Here is a 19,470-nt window from a genome sequence, read left to right as displayed (position 1 = left end):
GTGTTTATGGTGGTATTGTGTGAGCTCTGCATTGACGACACTGCACAGGAACAGTGAACAAACAGGTTTATCCACCCTGCACTATACAACCATCTGATTGGTCAAGTCAGCTGAGCTCGAAGTCCATAGCCAACCTATTGTTGACAATCCTGGAGTGTCATGTTTGGTTTCGCTCATGTGTTGACTTTTTCACAGACCTACGTGGCCTTCCTTAACGGACCTTGCTGAACACGTGTAGTGAGGTGCAGTTGTGTGGTTTGTAAAAACACACTCACGTAAGATCGACGTGGTACTTTTAGCTGAAGTGCAAACAGAGGTCTTGGGGATAAATGCCATTGCTGTTTTTGGCCATGTACAGTACTCACATTATATCCACTTTCTAAATCATTAGGGAGTCAGTCGAATTGAGCTGAACTGACTTGAATATCACATGTTAGAGTATCTGCTTGTTGATGGGCCCCAGAAAGAATGGGTTTGGGTAGAGAAAGAGAAGGGACAAGAAGAGATGGAGGGAGAAACAGAGGGAGAGAGAAACAGGCAGGCAAGAAAGAGGGAGGGATAGAGAGTGGTGAGGGGGAGGGAGGGAGGGACAGAGAGGGAGGGAGGGAGGGAGGGAGGGAGGGAGGGAGGGAGGGAGGGAGGGAGGGAGGGAGGGAGGGAGGGAGGGAGGGAGGGAGGGAAGGACATTTTCCTTGAACTTGACAGATGTATATAGAATGCCGATGACAGCCATTTCGTTGTATAATTAACATTCTAAGGTGTCGCGTCACAATGTGCTGATGTCTTAGAGTGTTATATCATTTAGAACATGCTACTGTTCGATAGTCTAGTCACTTTACACCATTCCAATCTTCAGAGGTGTCATCAAAATGTCCTAATGCTGTAGTCATTTTTCAACGTTGTGCGGTGTCATTTCGCAATGTTCGTTAGGACTTTGGTATATGTCAAGTCACACTGCAGTCATGTTGTTGATGGAGGAGCCAGGTGGAGTTAGGTTGAGGAGATGGTATAAAGGACTGAGGCAATACCACAGGGCTTTGTTCTGTTAATAGCACACAAGTCAAAAGGAACTCCACCTGTCATGCTGAAGGAGGAGCACCAGTCCACCCACCCGGAGAGCTATGCCTGCAATGCAGGGCAGTGCTCATGAGGAGAAAAGACTTGTTACAAAGCTTTTCCCTTTGACTCTTTCTCACTCAGTCAGTCTGCCTCAGTCAAGCCGGACAGTCATCCAGGGAGACTCATAATAAACCTGACAGCGATCCTTCAACCAAGCCAGCCAGCAAGACAAGCAGCCGGTAAACAAGCCAGCCGGCCTGCCCTGCCAAAGACACCAGCCTTGCAGTGTGCTTCAGAACGCTTTCCATCCTCTGTCCACGCTGTCCTTCACTCCCAGATTCCAGCCATCCAAAGATATAGTTTCCAGATACAGTTTATCTGTGTGTGTGTGTGTGTGTTAGTACATACCCTGCCATGGAACCCTCAGAGAAAGGTCGCTGCACCCTCTTCCTCGCGCTGGCCATCATCTTCGACGTGGTGGGACTCATCCTCTTCCTCCTGGGGATCTTTGCCTCCTTCAGCTTCTGGGACTTCTTCATCCTCTCTGGGCCCCTCCTCATCTTCGTCAGCCTGATCTTCTGGATCTTCTGGTACATGGGAAGCCTCACGGTGCCCTACAAAGAGCTTCTTCTGCCCAAGTGACCTCCAGAGGAACCGGACGAGAACGGCGCTATACGTTCCTCTGAAGAACCTGGAAAGGAACGCAGAGAACATCGCCAACGCCAACCTCAATTGGAGTGTAGCTCAGTGGCACAGGACCCGATTACAAATGAAGAGGTCTCACGTTTGAATCCACCCCCCTGTTTGTTACTTTAGATCAAAGCGTCTGCTTAATGAATACATTATTATCATTATTATGTGACGTTGTTTCCTCTTCAAATAACCATATAGCAGATTCTTTGTATCAAAAGGGTTCCTTGCGGAACCTCGAGGACTGCAGGGAACGTTTGAAGAACTTGAATCTGTATGGGGAGTCAGATGGCTGAGCGGTGAGGGAGTCGGGCTAGTAATCAGAAGGTTGCCGGATCGATGGACAATGGACATGGAGCGGGAAGTGGGAGTGACTTGGTTTTCATCAAGAGTAATGTGTGTATGTTTGTGTTGTGTGTGTAGTGAGTTATGGATGACTGTATTAGGGTGAAGGACGGACAGCCACTCTGTGCTGGACTGTGAGAGCACTTTACAGCATTAAAAATGACCCGAAAAATAAAAAGAATATACTGATTAAGTTATTGCAAACCATAGCAACTTATTTATGACAGTGAAATTGTTTCTGGACACTTCTTGTGATATTAATACATATTTATATTTCAATACTAAGTCTTGTGATCTCCTTATGTTTTGTTTTGTCTCACATGAATTCAGAACTTTACAAATCTCGAGGATGACACAATTCCACGGTATGCAGACAAGGCTACTTACCTGTTGTGTGATTTTAACCCTTGCGTTATCTTTGGCTCATTGTGACCCCCCCCCCCCCACACACACAACACACACGTGTTGTGACAACTTTACCTCATACAAAAATAAAGTTTATAAAAGCATTTTCTTTTAACCGTCGGGCTGTCTCACACCCCCCACAGCGCGAAGGTTAAAATAAAATGCTTTTTGTTTTTGTTTTGGGTAAAGTTGTCACAGCACAGCACAAGGGTTAACTGAGTCTTGTATGCCGCTTTAGTCCACCCTTTGTGAGGCGGCTCGTTGAACCCGTCTAACAGGAGGCGTGTGGGTGCAGCTGTGAAAGGTTACTGTAGGTTACACCCTCTGATAAACACAACTCTCCTGTCACCTGCCAAAGGAATCACTCAATCACCCTCTGGGTGTGTCAGAGTAAAGATGTGGGCTCGAGGCTCAAGGATGAAGCACTTTTGACGCTTCATAAGGGTGACATTGGATAGGGGTACATGAGGGTGACATTGCATGGGGGTTCATAACACTACACAGGAGGTACAAAGGGGCTATATTGCACGTAAATACTGTAAATTGGGATACATCGGCTGGGGATAGGCCATCTCCCTTTCTCTCTTCCTCCATCTTTCCTACACCATCCCCATCTTTGTCCTACAATCAACCCCCATCCCAATCTCTCTCTCTGTCTCTCTCTCAGTCCATCTGTCTCTCCCCCATCCTGCAATGTTCCCCCTGCCCCATCTCCCCCCCCCCCTACTTTACTCAGTACTCTAAGCAGCATAAGTTCACCCTGAGAGATATTCTCACACTGGAGACCAGCTAATGTGTCCATTTAAAGGAAATGGAGCAGAGGCTTAATGTTATTCCTCTTCTCTCTTCCACAGCACTTTCTTCCTCCGTCAACCTTCATTCATGTTCCCTTCTCTCCACTCCCCCTCCCCCCTTTTCTGTCATTCCCTTTCATCTCTCACATCCTTCCTTCTTTCCCTTACCGTATCTCTTTCTCACCTTTATCTTTCTTTCTCTCTCGCTCGCTTTCTCTCTCTCTCCTTCTAAATATCTCTTTAAATGTAAATGTATCTTTGTCTACCTCTCCCTATCTGGGTTTCCATGGCAGTGGACAGGTCTACGGAACACCTCAGTAGTATTGTATTTAGCATGTACAGTATAGTTTGTAATGAGTTGTACTGTGTTCAGATTCCCATTTTTAGCAATTTCATTTCTCAGCAGACTCCATGTTTTAGGTATGGTTGGTTGCAGGAAAGCATGTCTATTCCAGTCTTTGTTCTGGCATCAGAGCAGCAATGTATTGTGTTCAAATAAACAGGGTTGGGAGAGACAGAGGGAGAGGAGCCAGTGAGAGGGAGAGAGAGAGAGAGAGAGAGAGAGAGAGAGAGAGAGAGAGAGAGAGAGAGAGAGAGACAGAGAGAGACAGAGAGAGACAGAGAGAGAGCTTCCGTGGTCTTGTGGAATACATCATCATCATTAGACATTTCCAGTGGTTTTACGAAATGGACAGAGAGCTTTTGAATGCAATTACCACTCATGAGTCAACTGTCAGTGTATGGAAATATGGATATAAAATAAAGGCTTTTATTCATTTGAAAAAAACTATGTGTGTGTTTGAGACAGAGAAACAACAGAGAAATTGAGAGAAACAACATTTACATTTAGGCATTTAGCAGACGCTCTTATCCAGAGCGACTTACAGTAAGTACAGGGACACAATGTCATTGAGCACAGCGGGAAATCGAACCGGCAACCTTCTGATTACTAGCCCGATTTCCTAAGCGCTCAGCCACCTGACTCACAAACAAACAGATAAAGAGGAAGAAAATCATATATTTAAGGTATCTACTGTTTAAGGTGTGGAGTGTTGACACTGAACGAGTTAATATAATTTCCCTTTGTAAAACATTTCCTTTCCACGCAGTCGAACGTCAAGTGACAAGAGGCTGAAAGGTGTATGTCTCGATCTAGTGGTGGGAAAATGTAATGACATTGTCTCCAAACACTGCAGGTCGACCCTTCATGTCATACAGCCAGCTAGCAGGGTTGATATGTAGTTGACCTTCTGTACACCTGTAAGAACTACCAGTTATGAGGAGGAAGAGAACACGGAAGTTCACAAAAAAATAGATTTGTTAATAGACACCAGTTGCGTGTACTATGCGTAATACCGCCGAGGAAAGAGGACGTTTAATAAACATTAGTCCAGTCGTTTAGTGAGACCTGTCGCTATGGTGCGACTATGGCGTGATCTGTTGTCAAGAGGTGTTAATCTCACTTCTCCTCCCCCCACCGCGACCGGTGCTCTGTTTACAAACAAGCGGCCTAGGTTGGATGGGAGGGGGGGCGGGGGGGGGCAGACTCGCCGATCAATGACGTCATCCGAAAGCACATGTGTTGAACAGACACGTTCTACTACGTCTCTGCACGGGCAGGGTTAGCACTGATCTGAAAGGGTAATTGACCTCTATGATTGGATGATGCTCGACTGGACTGAAAATAGACCCATGAGATATTGTTTCAATCACACAGTGATTTGTAAATATTAAAATGTTCTAGATGATGTGACCTCCATGGTTTCAGCAAGTTGCTGCAAAACGTTGCCCAGTTCAAGACCAGGAGTGGAATTCGGAATGGCGCTGTTAATTTGGAATGTTAAAAATACGTGTTCAACTGATATTGCCCGCGTTCGCTGTAAACCATACTTATGGATACAGGTTGATTTACCAACATGTTCTTTATTTATTATCAAAGAACAGTAGTACGAAATAAAGCATCTAGTTTTGCGTTATAAAGAAGATCCGTGTCGTGTTTTCAGTTTGCTAACACGAGACTCGTACGCTTCCGCTCAACCAACCTTAAGCTATCCACTAGAATACTGTGCTTGCGTTTGATTGGCCATCCTGGAATTGGCTGGAAGGCATGTCTATTTTTCATTGGTGTTAACGATTGTCAGTCATATCGCAGCCCCCTATAGCGTTGTTTGCTTGGATCCTTTCCCTACCCTTTCTCTCGGCGGTGGGTCGGAGCCGCTCTCCCCGGTAAAACACGTTCCCCTCTAAATTTGTATTTTTCTTTGGATGTCCCTTTCATAGATTCGGCTAATTGAGACACAATAGAAAAGTCCTGCACGACCGTTCATATACCGGTCTTTAGTAACCAAAAAATTGGCATTAATCCCCTTTTTATTCTTTAACATGGCGATGGTAAGCGGGTCGTCTGGGCCGGTTGCCCGGCTTGAGGGCCGAGAATTTGAGTACTTGATGAAAAAGCGATCGGCGACTATCGGGCGGAACTCGTCTCAAGGTTCCGTAGATGTAAGCATGGGTCATTCCAGTTTCATTTCTAGAAGGCATCTCGAGATATTCACTGTCACCGACGATGGCTCCGGTGGAGGGGACTTCTATTTGCGGTGTCTCGGTAAAAACGGGGTGTTCGTGGATGGGGTTTTCCTCAGACGGGGGGCGCCACCTCTGCAACTTCCAAGAATGTAAGTGTAACGTTTAAAATATATTGCGTGAGGCTGTTACAAACGATAGACACCGTGTAATGTTTTTGTTTTGAATTGGCTACCACTGAGCACGTGTCGTCCCCTTCTCCTCTGTGCAAGCTGCCATTTCCTCTCTGCCCACCATCATCTGTGCAGCACGAGCTGGCCGGCCAGGATAGCCATGACGACCACACAGACCAATGTTTACATTATGTTGCGCGTAAGGATCTGTCTGTGTGTAACTTAACGCGTAACCAAACCATTTCCAAGTCTTCATTCCATGCTTTATTTGCAGAAGTATACCGTTTGTGACGTTTTGCATTAGTATCAACTATAGATTAATACCCCACCAAAATAATTAAAAAATACTCAAGCAAATGTTATGTGGGCTGTACTAAGAACTAACGTAGCTAAGCAAGGGGAGAGGCATTCTTTTGTTTACATTCTGCTATTAGTTCTCGAAGGGTCGCGATATGGAGGTGTTCATGCGATGTTTATGACCACAATGGATGACAAGTTACTTTACCAGGAGCTGCTGTTGATATGTATGAATACAATGGTGAAAACGAAAGAGGCTGAATTTAAAGTTGGCGATCATAACTTCGACTCCACTCAACTTTACTGGCTAGGTCGCTATTGAGTTGCTTGTCTGAGTTGATTCCAACATGCGTATTAGCAGGTTGTATTTATGCCTACATTTTGAACTTCAGACGCAAGCCTGGTCTTGCTGTCAATTAAGTCTTGTAACAAGATCATTGTTCATCAAATAGTTTGCCCTCGGCCACAGCTTTGAAACTGTGCAATCGTTTTTTGCTGCTCTTATTGTGTACTCAACTGCACCAATGAAGGGTCATAATCATAACATTGTTGAATTGCATTAAAACTGTGGAGGAATCTATCTCACTTAACTGACTGGGAATGGTCGTGAATAACTTTTGTGTGATTACCCTTCTAGGCACTTACTGATCTTCATGTGTCTGGGTTCTCTTCATGTTTCGTCATCGGTTCTTTGATGTCATGTTGGGGTCTCTGATGTGTCTTAGTTCTGAACCTGAAACAGAGAGTTGGTGGGTAGTGGGACTCGATCCAGCGTGGTAGTGATGATTGTTGTGGTTTTCAGGTCGTGTAGAGAAAGAGGGAGGCAAGGCCAACAAATTTGTTTCCTTTTTCTTGTGAGCCCATAACTGGGACCGACTGGGCCTCTGCAAGCCCTTGCTCTGTCTCTCTCTTTCTGTCTCTCTCTTTCTGTCTCTCTCTTTCTGTCTCTCTCTGTCTCTCTCTTTCTGTCTCTTTCTTTCTGTCTCTCTCTTTCTGTCTCTCTCTTTCTGTCTCTCTCTTTCTGTCTCTCTCTTTCTGTCTCTCTCTTTCTGTCTCTCTCTTTCTGTCTCTCTCTTTCTGTCTCTCTCTTTCTGTCTCTCTCTTTCTGTCTCTCTCTTTCTGTCTCTCTCTTTCTGTCTCTCTCTTTCTGTCTCTCTCTTTCTGTCTCTCTCTTTCTGTCTCTCTCTTTCTGTCTCTCTCTTTCTGTCTCTCTCTTTCTGTCTCTCTCTTTCTGTCTCTCTCTTTCTGTCTCTCTCTTTCTGTCTCTCTCTTTCTGTCTCTCTCTTTCTGTCTCTCTCTTTCTGTCTCTCTCTTTCTGTCTCTCTCTTTCTGTCTCTTTCTGTCTGTCTCTTTCTGTCTCTTTCTTTCTCTCTCTCTCTTTCTGTCTCTCTCTTTCTGTCTCTCTCTTTCTGTCTCTCTCTTTCTGTCTCTCTCTTTCTGTCTCTCTCTTTCTGTCTCTCTCTTTCTGTCTCTCTCTTTCTGTCTCTCTCTTTCTGTCTCTCTCTTTCTGTCTCTCTCTTTCTGTCTCTCTCTTTCTGTCTCTCTCTTTCTGTCTCTCTCTTTCTGTCTCTCTCTTTCTGTCTCTCTCTTTCTGTCTCTCTCTTTCTGTCTCTCTCTTTCTGTCTCTCTCTTTCTGTCTCTCTCTTTCTGTCTCTCTCTTTCTGTCTCTCTCTTTCTGTCTCTCTCTTTCTGTCTCTCTCTTTCTGTCTCTCTCTTTCTGTCTCTCTCTTTCTGTCTCTCTCTTTCTGTCTCTCTCTTTCTGTCTCTCTCTTTCTGTCTCTCTCTTTCTGTCTCTCTCTTTCTGTCTCTCTCTTTCTGTCTCTCTCTTTCTGTCTCTCTCTTTCTGTCTCTCTCTTTCTGTCTCTCTCTTTCTGTCTCTCTCTTTCTGTCTCTCTCTTTCTGTCTCTCTCTTTCTGTCTCTCTCTTTCTGTCTCTCTCTTTCTGTCTCTCTCTTTCTGTCTCTCTCTTTCTGTCTCTCTCTTTCTGTCTCTCTCTTTCTGTCTCTCTCTTTCTGTCTCTCTCTTTCTGTCTCTCTCTTTCTGTCTCTCTCTTTCTGTCTCTCTCTTTCTGTCTCTCTCTTTCTGTCTCTCTCTTTCTGTCTCTCTCTCTCTGTCTCTCTCTTTCTGTCTCTCTCTTTCTGTCTCTCTCTTTCTGTCTCTCTCTGTCTCTTTCTGTCTCTCTCCACTCTCAAGGTTGTAAAAGCAGAGTGTGTGCTGCTGGTTTTTTGTAATCCAGGGCAGCACACAGCGAGGAATGTGACGTCAACAAAGCCCAGCATTCTTGAGGTCAACACACCGTGTGACTGTCGGGACATGGCTGTGGGCCGGGGCTCTAGGACCCCCTGCTGGGGCCACCTGGATCCGGGGCTCCAGGACCCCCTGCTGGGGCCACCTGGATCCGGGGCTCCAGGACCCCCTGCTGGGGCCACCTGGATCCGGGGCTCCAGGACCCCCTGCTGGGCCCACCTGGATCTGGGACACCACTACTATCAGTGTTAAACCATATAGCCCACACATTTAGAGTTGATGTAGTTCTGTTATACTATATACTGTCCCTTTTCAATGCAGCTTTAACTGCATTGAACACCCCCCCCCCCCCCCCCTCCCCCAGACAATTAAGAAAGTACTCTTACAAGTCTCTGCAACTCTCTAGAAATCTTGCCTGGTTTGTCAAGGCCTAATTAGCACGATCGATAAGGGCTGAGCCCTAGTATTTTAGCTGTTTTAGAAGCCCAACTTGCATTTGTAGTCTCTAAAATGTTCAGGTCACTTTGATTAATTACTGGTGTGTTCAGAGGAGTAGCGTTCCCCAGTCTCGTCTTGTATTGATACATGCACTAGCTTTGTAGCTACCTAACCTCAGGTGGTGTTTGAGCTAGTTTTTTGGCCTGTTTTCCCATCAGAGAGAGAGGGAGGGAGGGAGGGTGTGTATGTAGCTACCCGTCTCACCCCAGGCCCTGATGGGGTTGTGTACAGCATTGTAGCTAGCTAGTTAGCCTGTGTTTCCCCTGAGAGAGTGGCTATGTATAATTGTAGCAAGCTAGTCAACTAGACTGTTGCCCCTGAGAGAGTGAGGATATAATTGTAGCTGGCTTGTTACCTAGCTAGGCTGTGTTACCCGTGAGAGTGTTAGAAGTACATGAGCATTCATTGAAGTGTTTGTTTGTCCTCACAAGGCTGGCAATCAGCCCTGTGGTGTGTGTGTGTGTGTGTGCCAGTTTTGTAGGGGTTTGGCAAGCTGTTGTTTGCACTGGCATGCTCAGCATTGAGAATGAGGCCCCTCTACCCCACTCTGCCTGCTCTATGCAACTGCCAGCTTCAATCCTACCGCCACACACTACAGTGATGCCGGGTTGACATTGGACCTAATAAGCAAGGTTATATTTCAGTATGTGCGTTGAAAATAAGTGAATCGGTGCTTTTCGATTCTACCTAGTCTAGGGTTTCTGAAGAAGTGCCCCTAGGTTGAAAATTTAATTTGAAAACTGAATTGGAACTTCACTTAAATTGAAATAGTAGTACAAGTTGAAAGCAGTACGAGTAAAATTATATTTCAAATCATCCAATTCAATTTTGAATCTGAAATACAAATGAAAATGTTGCATACAATAATTAGTTTGAACATACAATAATTAGTTTGAACATTTCACATTTTTAAACAATTCAATTCAGACGCCTTCTCCTCTAGGTCTTCCTCTTCTTCTCCTCGTCTAAACATTTTTCCTCTCCTCCTGCTCTAACCGTCTCTCATCTCCGCAGGTGCACGTTTCGTTTCCCCAGCACCAACATCAAGATCACCTTCACAGCGTTGTCCAATGGGAAGCGAGTGAGGCGCGAGGCTCCTGAGTCTCCGGTGAAGCCTGTGCAGCCGCACATCGCCCCGCTCACCATCAACATCCCCGACAACATCGCCCACCTGATCAGCCCCCTGCCTTCGCCCACAGGCACCATCAGGTAGGTCACCTAGCAGACCCCCACCTGGCAGCTTGACCCCGCCCACCTGGCAGCTTGACCCTGCCTACCTGGCAGCTTGACCCCGCCCACCTGGCAGCTTGACCCCGCCCACCTGGCAGCTTGACCCCGCCCACCTGGCAGCTTGACCCCCCCCCCCCCCCCCCCCCCCCCCCCCCCCCCCGTCCTCAGGTAGGTTAGACTGACCTGATCCACTCTACTGGACTGAGTTGACTGTGTTTGGGATGTGATTGTCTGCAATGAGGGGGTAATGGGTGTTGTTCTCAACTCAAGGCTAACCCCTCCCCTTATTTTCCTCTTTCGTCCTCTACTCCCTCCCCCCCCCCCCCCCCCCCCCCCCCCAGTGCCGCTAACTCGTGCCCCTCCAGCCCCCGTGGGGCGGGCTCCTCTGGGTACAGGATGGGGGGTCGCATGGTGAGCTCTGCTGAGCTGCAGCTCATCGCTGACAACTCTCAGTCTGAGAACGACAAGGATGCCTCAGGGGGGGACAGCCCTAAGGTGAGGCTCACCTGCACACACACACACACCTGGATGTATACACACACCTGCACACACACACACACACACCTGGATGTATACACACACCTGCACACACACACACACCTGGATGTATACACACACCTGTACACACACACACACCTGGATGTATACACACACCTGCACACACACACACACACCTGGATGTATACACACACCTGTACACACACACACACCTGGATGTATACACACACACACACACACCTGGATATATATACACACACCTGCATACACACCTGGATATATATACACACACACCTGCACACACACACACACCTGGATATATATACACACCTGCACGCACACACACACCTGGATATATATACACACACCTGCACACACACCTGGATATATACACACACACCTGGATATATATACACACACCTGCACACACACACACCTGGATATATATACACACACCTGCACACACACACACCTGGATGTATACACACACCTGCACACACACACACACCTAGATGTTTAAAAACACGCCTGCACGCACACACACACCTGGATATATATATATACACACACCTGCACACACACCTGGATATATACACATACACCTGGACATTGAATTGCAAGTAAAATTCGATTGATTAAGTGTTTGATGTTTATAAATAAACGTTTCTTGTTAATGTTATCCCCCTCAGGACGACTCGAAGCCCCCCTACTCGTACGCCCAGCTCATCGTCCAGGCCATCACCATGGCGCCCGACAAACAGCTGACCCTCAACGGCATCTACACACACATCACCAAGAACTACCCTTACTACCGCACTGCAGACAAGGGCTGGCAGGTGAGACGCACACACACACAGTCTTCCTCTCACCCACACACAGAATAATGTGTCTCACATACACAAGCTCACATGGTAGGGGTTGGCTGGTCAGACTTGGGACACACAGTTTCCTTCTCTCTCTCTCACTCCCCCTCTTTCTTTCTCTCCCTCCCCCGTCTCTCTCACTCTCTTGTTCTGTGAAGTAGCGATGAGTGGCTTCTCATTGGTTCCTACTCTAATGGCAGTCCTCTAACCCCTCCTTTCCTCTCCCCTGTTCCAGAACTCCATCCGCCACAACTTGTCACTGAACCGCTACTTCATCAAGGTGGCGCGCTCCCAGGAGGAGCCTGGGAAAGGTAGTTTCTGGAGGATCGACCCATCGTCCGAGGGCAAGCTGATGGAGCAGGCCTTCAGGAAGCGCAGGCCCCGGGGGGTCCCCTGCTTCAGGACACCCCTGGGGCCCCTCTCCTCCAGGTGGGACACACCTCCCTCACCCTCCTCACATCCCCCCCTCACACTCATACTTGCCTGGTTCTACCCCACTGTTATAAGAGGTGCATTTTCTCTGTGTAATATTGTCGTTTCTCTCCCACTCTTCTTCCCCACCTCACCTCTTTCTCTCTGTGTACCTTTTCTTCTATCTCTCTCCCCCTCCCTCTCTCAGGAGTGCCCCTGCCTCTCCTAGTCATACTGGAGTTCTCTCCGCCCACTCCAGTGGCGTGCAGACCCCCGACAGCCTATCACGAGAGGGCTCCCCGGTTCCCATGGAGCCAGAGCCCGCCCCTGCCCCGCCCCCTTCCTCAGTGGTCCAGCCCAAACTAGCCGTCATTCAGGAAGCACGCTTCGCACAGAACTCACCAGGTACTCCACACACACACACACAAACTTACCAGGCAACGCACACAGAGCTCACCAGGCGATGTTCACACGCTCCATTCTCACCCCTGGTGTTGTGTGTCCAGGAGGTCAGCCGGTTCTGATTGCCGTCCAGCGCCAGCTCTCCCAGAGCGCGGTGAAGCCGGTCACCTACACCGTGACCTCTCCCGTGACCTCGGCCACCTCCGCCCCCGCCGTCATGCAGGCCCTCACCGTGCTGCAGCAGATCCCCGTCACCGGCATGGCAACCGCCATCGCCACCGGCAACACCTACACCGTCACCTCGGCCAACCCCGGGGCTGTCATGGTGACCGCCGACCCTCAGGAGAACGGCGCTCACTCAGAGGTTAAAGGTGAGTAACCATGGGAACGCTGTCGTCTCATCCATGATGGTTTAATGACTTCTCCTTATTGGTTGATCGACTCTTCCTCCTTCCTGTCCGTCCACTTCCTCTCCCTTCACTTCCTGTCCCTCCTCCAGTCAAAGTAGAACCTGTTCCGACCATCAGCCACGCCTCTATAGGCGGAGCAAGTTGCATCATCCAGACCACCAGCCAATCAGAGATGCCCTTACAGACTGTTACCATAGTGCAGCAAGCTCCATTGGGCCAGCACCAGCTGCCGGTCAAGACTATCACCCAGAACGGGACACACGGCAGCTGTGCTACCTCAGCCCTGCAGACCAACACAGGTCCGAAACCCTACACACCCAACACTGCCCAACACAGAGGAATGACATGTTTTTTAATATGTATAGACGTGGATGTGGAAGTTTATCTGCTTAACAATGCTGCTCCAATCGTAAACCTGTGTTTCCCTCTCTCTCTGTTTCCATCTATCTCTCTCTCCCTCCTCCAGTTTCCAGCCCGCTGCACCTGTTAGCGGCCCACGCCTCCATCTCCGCCTCCCTCCCCACCAAGCGCCAGCAGAACGGGGCCCAGCTCGCCGCCGTGGCCCCCAGCGCCAAGCGCCTCAAAACGGAAGAGGCCGGGGGCGAGGGCGCCCCCCCCGCGCCCCCCCCTGGGCCCCCCGCCCCCCGCCACGGCAGACAGCACAGACACATCCGTGACCAGCGACCTCAACTAGGCCCCCCCACACTCCACCACACACACTCACACACAGCATTGCTGTCTTCTGTTCCTTCACCGTGTCCCCCTCCCTCCCCAACCCCATGGACTCTCTCCCTCCCATCTATGCCTGAGGTGCCAAACACACGAAGCACATCGGTGGTTGAAGGGCCACTTGGATTGGAACTGCTAGTCATGGAACACCTGACCGTCTGAGGAACATCTGAGGAGATAAGAGGAGAAGGAAAAGAGAGAGGAGGAGAGGAGGAGCAAAGAGGCGGAAAAAAGACTAATTGAAAGGGTCCCCCTCACCCCCCCCCCTCCCTAACTGTGACATCACCACTGAGGAGGAGGAGTCTGAACACAGGAAGCCTTAACAACAACTAACCTTATAAGGAGAAGAGGAACTATGAGGCTGGGCAGGAGGTTGCAGTTGGCTCCACCCCTCTGGCCCGTTCCTCAGGGTGTGGCTGGGGGAAGGGGGGCTGCTAACATGTTAAACCTGAGCTACATAAGGTGCGCTTGGTTTAAACATCCCACGTGCTACGGAGAACTCGCAGCTATCCAAGAAGGGTAGGCTCGGTATCCAAGGCGACAGGACTTCCAGAGCACCGGCTCTACCTTATGCCATCTGTTAGGGGGTTCGCAGACACCAGTTTCTCATTGGCGTGTCTTCCGGGGGAGTTGCCAAGTATCTTTCGAACCTCTGGTGTGTCGGTCAAAAGGAAACTTTCCAGGAGGAGGGGGAGGACGGGGCATGAGGCAGCTAGCCTTCCTTTCCAAGCCCCCCCCCCCCCCCCCCCTGCCTACCCGCCCTTATCACTCACCTCACACCCCACATTCTCCACTCTAAACATCACCCCCAGACCTGAATACTAATCACCCCCCCCCCACACTGCCCCCCCCCTGTCTCAGACAGATCCACACTGTTTGTGAGTGGAGGCTAGGACCCATTCCTGTCTGACTGTGTCCTCTCTAGATGGTTCATAATAATAATAATAATAAGTTAAGTAAAGGAGCCCTTACGAGGAAGAGTGGAGTCGGTGACATTTCAAAAAATACAAACACAAAAAAACACTCCACCATAAATTTAGTAACTCACTTCTTTTTTTTCTTTTTCTATGTGGACTTCCTCTTCCTTGTATGTGTCAGGTGACACCTTTTCTGTTTTGATAAAAACCTGTCAGTGGAGTGTTTTAGTTAGATTTAATTTGTCTCTGTTGAAATCCTCGTTCAGTCAAATCTGTTTGAAATGTCTTTGTTTATACCTACCTATTTTACTACTTGCACAGATATTAATAACCAATATGACAATTATAAGCATATGAATCATTTCCATGTGTGGTTGTCCAGAGCTTGCATGTACCAGACAACAGGAGAATCTGGGTTTGTTGACGGTAAATGTTCCCCTGACCCCTGCTTTACCCCTCTGACCAGACCTGCACTTGACTAAATATTCCTGTTTAGTTCTCTTTTGTCATTTTCTTTTCCTCCCTCCTTCTCTTTCCCCTCCCTCTATCTCTCTCTTCCTCCCCCCCTCCCCTCGCTCCCAGACTGTGTTGACGTAGTGGCGTTGGTTAACCTTCTGTTCTTCCGCCTCCAAGGCCAGTCTGTCTCCAGATTCTACACGTTCCTGAACCATAGAAGAAGAGAAGTGATTGATGTTTGTTCTGCTTTAGTGGATAAAAATGCTTTTTTAAATAAATTAATTTAAACCCGTTTCATAAGTCTCACCCTTTCTCTCTGTCATGCCTTCCCCCCCCTCCCCCTCCCTCCACAAAATGTGGAGACCCTAATCAGTTTGGGTTCTCCAGCAGGTGTCAGTGTGAGCTGTTCTCTGTGTTCACCCTGCAGTGTGTGGCTCTCCTGGGGGGGTTCCTACTGAACGCAGGAGACACACCTGAAGGGGGATGATCAGAGGGTGTTCAGGATAGCGGTACCTACGGTTCCAGAGACTGTGTGTGTGTAGAAGTTTGTCTTACAGGTGATGACTGAAGTGGTGGAATGTTATTTTACACTGCTGACCCCCCCCCCCCCTCCCCAAACAGGTACAGTACCGTTACACCCACCTCCAGTGAACTGGGAAGTTGTATTGGTCTCTGGTGGATTATACTCGTCACTCAAGCTTTCTAAAGCGAATCTTTAACTAACCAACAGTGTTACAGTGTGGGTTATTAAGGCAGTAGACTTGTGGGGGCTGTGTGTCTGTAAACTCCAGAACAGTGTTGAAGACTGCGGCTCAGTAGTTCTACACGTCTGGACCCACATGCAGAATCCCTCTGTCACAGGGCTGGCTTTGGGAACACCTCACGGTTCTTACCAAGTGACAATAGTCCTACCTCCTCTGTAATCGCGTAGGAGGGGTCTCCAAGGCAACCAGGAGTTGCAGCATGGAGGGAGTCTTGGGGTTTGTGTGTGTTGTTTTAGTGTGTGTGTGTGTGTGTGTTTTGTGAAAGACAGACTAGTATAAAGCCTAGACGAAGAAAGAAAATCCTTGGAGGTTTGCGTTCTGTTTTACTGACTGTCAGTGGATATTCAGATCAGTATTAATACCATGCTTCATAATATTGAAGAAAACTCTTAATGTAAGTTGGTTGTCTTCTTGATGGTTGCATTTCCTGGCAAGACAGCCAATAATAATACATTCATATTTCTATTTTAAAGAGGTGAATTCAAAACCAACAAATTCGATGGTGTCAAAATGTCAGTAATCAGTGCCTTTTTTTGAATTCAAAACATGATGCCACTGATTTGCTTCCATACAAGAGTAAGTTTCATGCATGAAGCACTTTCCTATTCAGTTAGCAGGGGGTGCATTTCCTAGCAAAACAGATTACAGCCCTGCCCTGAAATGCATTTCCAGGCCTGCCCTGAAAATGATTCGGCCCGAAATTTTACATATAATATAAGCAAGCCCCGAGTTTTTCTTCAAACTCTAAAAACACCCCCGTTACAAAGTGACATCCAGAGTGTTGTCACACCCTGACCTGAGTACAGCAAGGATTGCAATGTTGCCAACAGTGACGTTCTGAGAATCACACTTTCCGGGGGTTCCAGTAGTCTGATCGCCCGTTGCTCCGCTCTCTGTCTCTTTCTCTCCTCGCTCTCCCCCTATATTTCACCCCAGTCCAATATCGTGTTCATTCTCTCTCCACCCCCTTTCTTTCTCTCTCTACCCCCTTTTTTCTCTGATTCACTGATGTCTATCTCTCTCTACACTGAGAAGTAATCCTGCAATTTTTACAGTTTACAATCCAGCTACCCACCAATCAGCAGGAGCTTATTGGGAAATAACGGAAAGCTACATGAATGCTGGCTTTTGTGAGCTAATGTGTAATTCGCACAGGAATTTACACAGACCTCTGAGAGACACATGCACGAATACACGGTGGTTATAACTCACTCCACCGATTATACATTATGCAACAAGATTCCGATCATTAATAGAAGTCAATTGTCAGGATTGAGTACATGCTGCGTCTGGGTGTTTTTGTGACCCGTTTGGTACCCTTCATCTTTTTTACGACTTGTTTTTGTATTTCGAATGAACTTATGTGTAGAAAGTGCTCTGCTTAAAATTGAAGGCGTGTGTGGGAGTTGCAGTTTTACCTCCCGCCACTGGATGGCAGTGTAGAGCCAGGCATGTGAGCGGCTCTGCACTGAAACCGGCGTTCCTTCCTGTCTCACACTTTCTGGGGATGCAGAAACACACCTGTTATGTAACTCTTCATGCAGCATCTGATTTTTGGTCTCTCTGTCTCTCCCTCTCTGTCTCTCTCCCTGTCTCAGCCTTAATTCAATTGCATTCATTTCAATTTAAGAAAGAGAGTGGAATGTACTTGATTGGATGCTTATGGGACAAGACAGCCAGATGACGTCATGTTTTGAAGTGGAGTTGAGAGAGGTGGAGGGAGACAGGTGAGGGGTCTTTTTCTAAGCGCTGAGTGTAGAGAGAGATGTGTGTGGGTGTGAAGGGCCATAATCACTCGGAGATTAGGAATCTGACCTACCATGGAGCTGAGCTGAGTACAGCTCATCTGCTCTTGGACTTGGGTAAGGGTTGATAAAGACTCCCAATCTGCTCTAATGTTACTCTCGCTCTCTTTACGTCTCTCTCTCTCTCTCTCTCTTTCTCTCTCTCTGTTCATCTTTCTCTCACACTCTCCCCCAGCTTGTCTGCGATGGGAGTGTGCTGTTTTTTCACAGATATTCATGCATAATGCGTTCAAATTAGGGAGCTAATTGCTAATGATCCTTCAGCTAACCCATGCATACTTTTTTTAATTGCTCTCCTCATTGGAGCTGTTAAACAGGCTCTTCAAGGTAATTGGCCGAGACCGACAGGAACCATGAAGCTGCAGGTCCTCCTGGCTGTTAATTGGTCGGAATCATTCTGAGCGGGGTCACCCGGTGACTACATCAGGGGCTCAGCCTTCTGTCTACAAGGAAATGGACAGGACTGTCAAAAGCAGCTACTCTCTCTCTCTCTGTCGCTCTCTGTCTCTCTCTGCCTCTCTGTCTCTCTCTCTCTAGCAGAGAGAGAAATAAGAAAATAAAGCAGAGACATTGTTTTCTCCACAGCCTGTACTGAGGAGGTCAGATCTCCTGCTGAACACACCTGTAGGAATGAGCATGTGTGCTGTGCGGGCTGCGCTGCTCCTGTCTGCACAGGCATTGATCCAAGCACTCAGACTAATGACTGAGATCTGAGGTTTAGCAAGTCATCTGCAGGGAAAGGTCATCTGCAGGGGTCATCTGCAGGAGTCGCTGGTCAATAGGCAGTGTCTTCTACCCAGTCAGTTCCTGCTGCTGAAATATGCAGACATACACACACACACACACAAGTATGAGCAGGCAGTAAGACATGTCATCCTGCTGACATATCAGAGAGGAGGAGAGGAGTGAGAAGAAAGTGAGGGGAAGAGGAAGACAGGAGAGGAGAGGAAGAAAGGACTGAAGAGAGTGAGGAGAGGTAAGTGAGAAAGAGAGGGAGGGAGATAGGAAGCGGTGATTGAGGAAGAGGGAGAGAAAGAGAGAAAGAGAGAGAGAGAGAGAGAAGGAGGGAGTGGACAGGTTAGAAGTGTGTATAGGAGGGTTGATGGGATGACATGGCCCTTGTTTCTCAGAGGTGCATTCCTGGTGCAGGCAGAGGGCCAAGCCAGGGTCCTCTGGTGCTGCGTGACAGCAGCCTAGAACACCAGGCACGGACCCTCACACACTGGGCCTGAGCCACAACATACACACACACATTGTTGAAAAGGGTGCCTGCCCCTTTAAGAAGAAGGACTGTGCGAGCGTTCAACTAGATTAGTGACGGTTATTTGACTAGAGCCCGCAATAAGTCAGAAAGAGTTCGACAGGATTTTAGAGCTGTTAAGTTTAAGTTAGTTAGTAAGATACGTCGAATTGTGTGCGTCCACCTAAATAAACCACACACACACACACACACCCACATACTAAATAATCTGAGAGAAACTACTATCCCAGCTCCAATCCTGTCAGTTGAGAAATAAAGAATACATTTCTGGATACAACGTCTGATCACTGGAACCCTGCATGACATTACGGAGTTCTGACCGGACTCCCTACAGTGTTTTGAACTAACCCAACCACCAGATAGTTTTACTATTTTTCACACATAGAATATCCCTGTTGCAGCTGGAGCTTAGACACACACCCATACATACACACACGCACAGCCATGATCCAGCCCCCTCCTCGGTCTGTCGACCCCGTCTCCCATGCCTGTCTACGGAGGGCTCCACTCCGGGTTTTCTGCCTTGCTTGTTCCCTGCTTCAGAAACTAGGTCAGTGTTTGCTTTGTATTATTCAGGAACTGGAGTGATTGTGCTTGCAGGGCGGGAGGGAGGGTGGCGCTCCTCACTACAATCTGGGGTACATACGTTGACACCAGCGCTCAGACCAGGGTTCACACCAGTTCTCATAGTAGT

At 48.1% G+C, this 19,470-nt stretch overlaps 2 protein-coding genes and 1 long non-coding RNA gene across 4 annotated transcripts in view; 2 read left to right on the top strand and 1 right to left on the bottom strand.

The window, feature by feature from the left end:
- The window catches only part of LOC124479427 (protein shisa-6), a 39,840-nt gene extending 38,690 nt beyond the window's left edge, over positions 1-1,150 (top strand). The window contains exon 7 of the mRNA XM_047038173.1: positions 1,053-1,150. Within this exon, the coding sequence (XP_046894129.1) occupies positions 1,053-1,150 (98 nt within the window). The remainder of the gene's footprint in view (positions 1-1,052) is intronic.
- A 4,332-nt stretch (positions 1,151-5,482) lies between these two features.
- On the top strand, positions 5,483-15,241 carry LOC124479787 (forkhead box protein K2-like). Its single transcript, XM_047038696.1, has 9 exons — positions 5,483-5,968; positions 10,045-10,239; positions 10,602-10,755; positions 11,448-11,594; positions 11,857-12,050; positions 12,241-12,437; positions 12,539-12,805; positions 12,934-13,143; positions 13,311-15,241. The coding sequence occupies exons 1-9, from the start codon at positions 5,676-5,678 to the stop codon at positions 13,733-13,735; spliced, it is 2,082 nt and encodes a 693-aa protein (XP_046894652.1). The 5' UTR covers positions 5,483-5,675; the 3' UTR covers positions 13,736-15,241.
- Positions 15,242-17,131: 1,890 nt separating this feature from the next.
- On the bottom strand, positions 17,132-19,303 carry LOC124479872. 2 transcript variants are annotated; one of them, XR_006957484.1, is made up of 3 exons: positions 19,207-19,303; positions 18,138-18,328; positions 17,132-17,211 (listed from the first exon to the last, which is right to left on the bottom strand). It is a non-coding gene; the product is annotated as an uncharacterized LOC124479872 (long non-coding RNA). The 2 variants fall into 2 exon arrangements; XR_006957485.1 differs by having other exon boundaries at positions 19,217-19,303.
- Between the last annotated feature and the right edge of the window lie 167 nt (positions 19,304-19,470).

Source organism: Hypomesus transpacificus, chromosome 17, assembly GCF_021917145.1.
Source record: "Hypomesus transpacificus isolate Combined female chromosome 17, fHypTra1, whole genome shotgun sequence".
NCBI classification, from domain to species: Eukaryota; Metazoa; Chordata; class Actinopteri; order Osmeriformes; family Osmeridae; genus Hypomesus; species Hypomesus transpacificus.
This window is presented reverse-complemented; position numbering and strand designations above follow the sequence as displayed.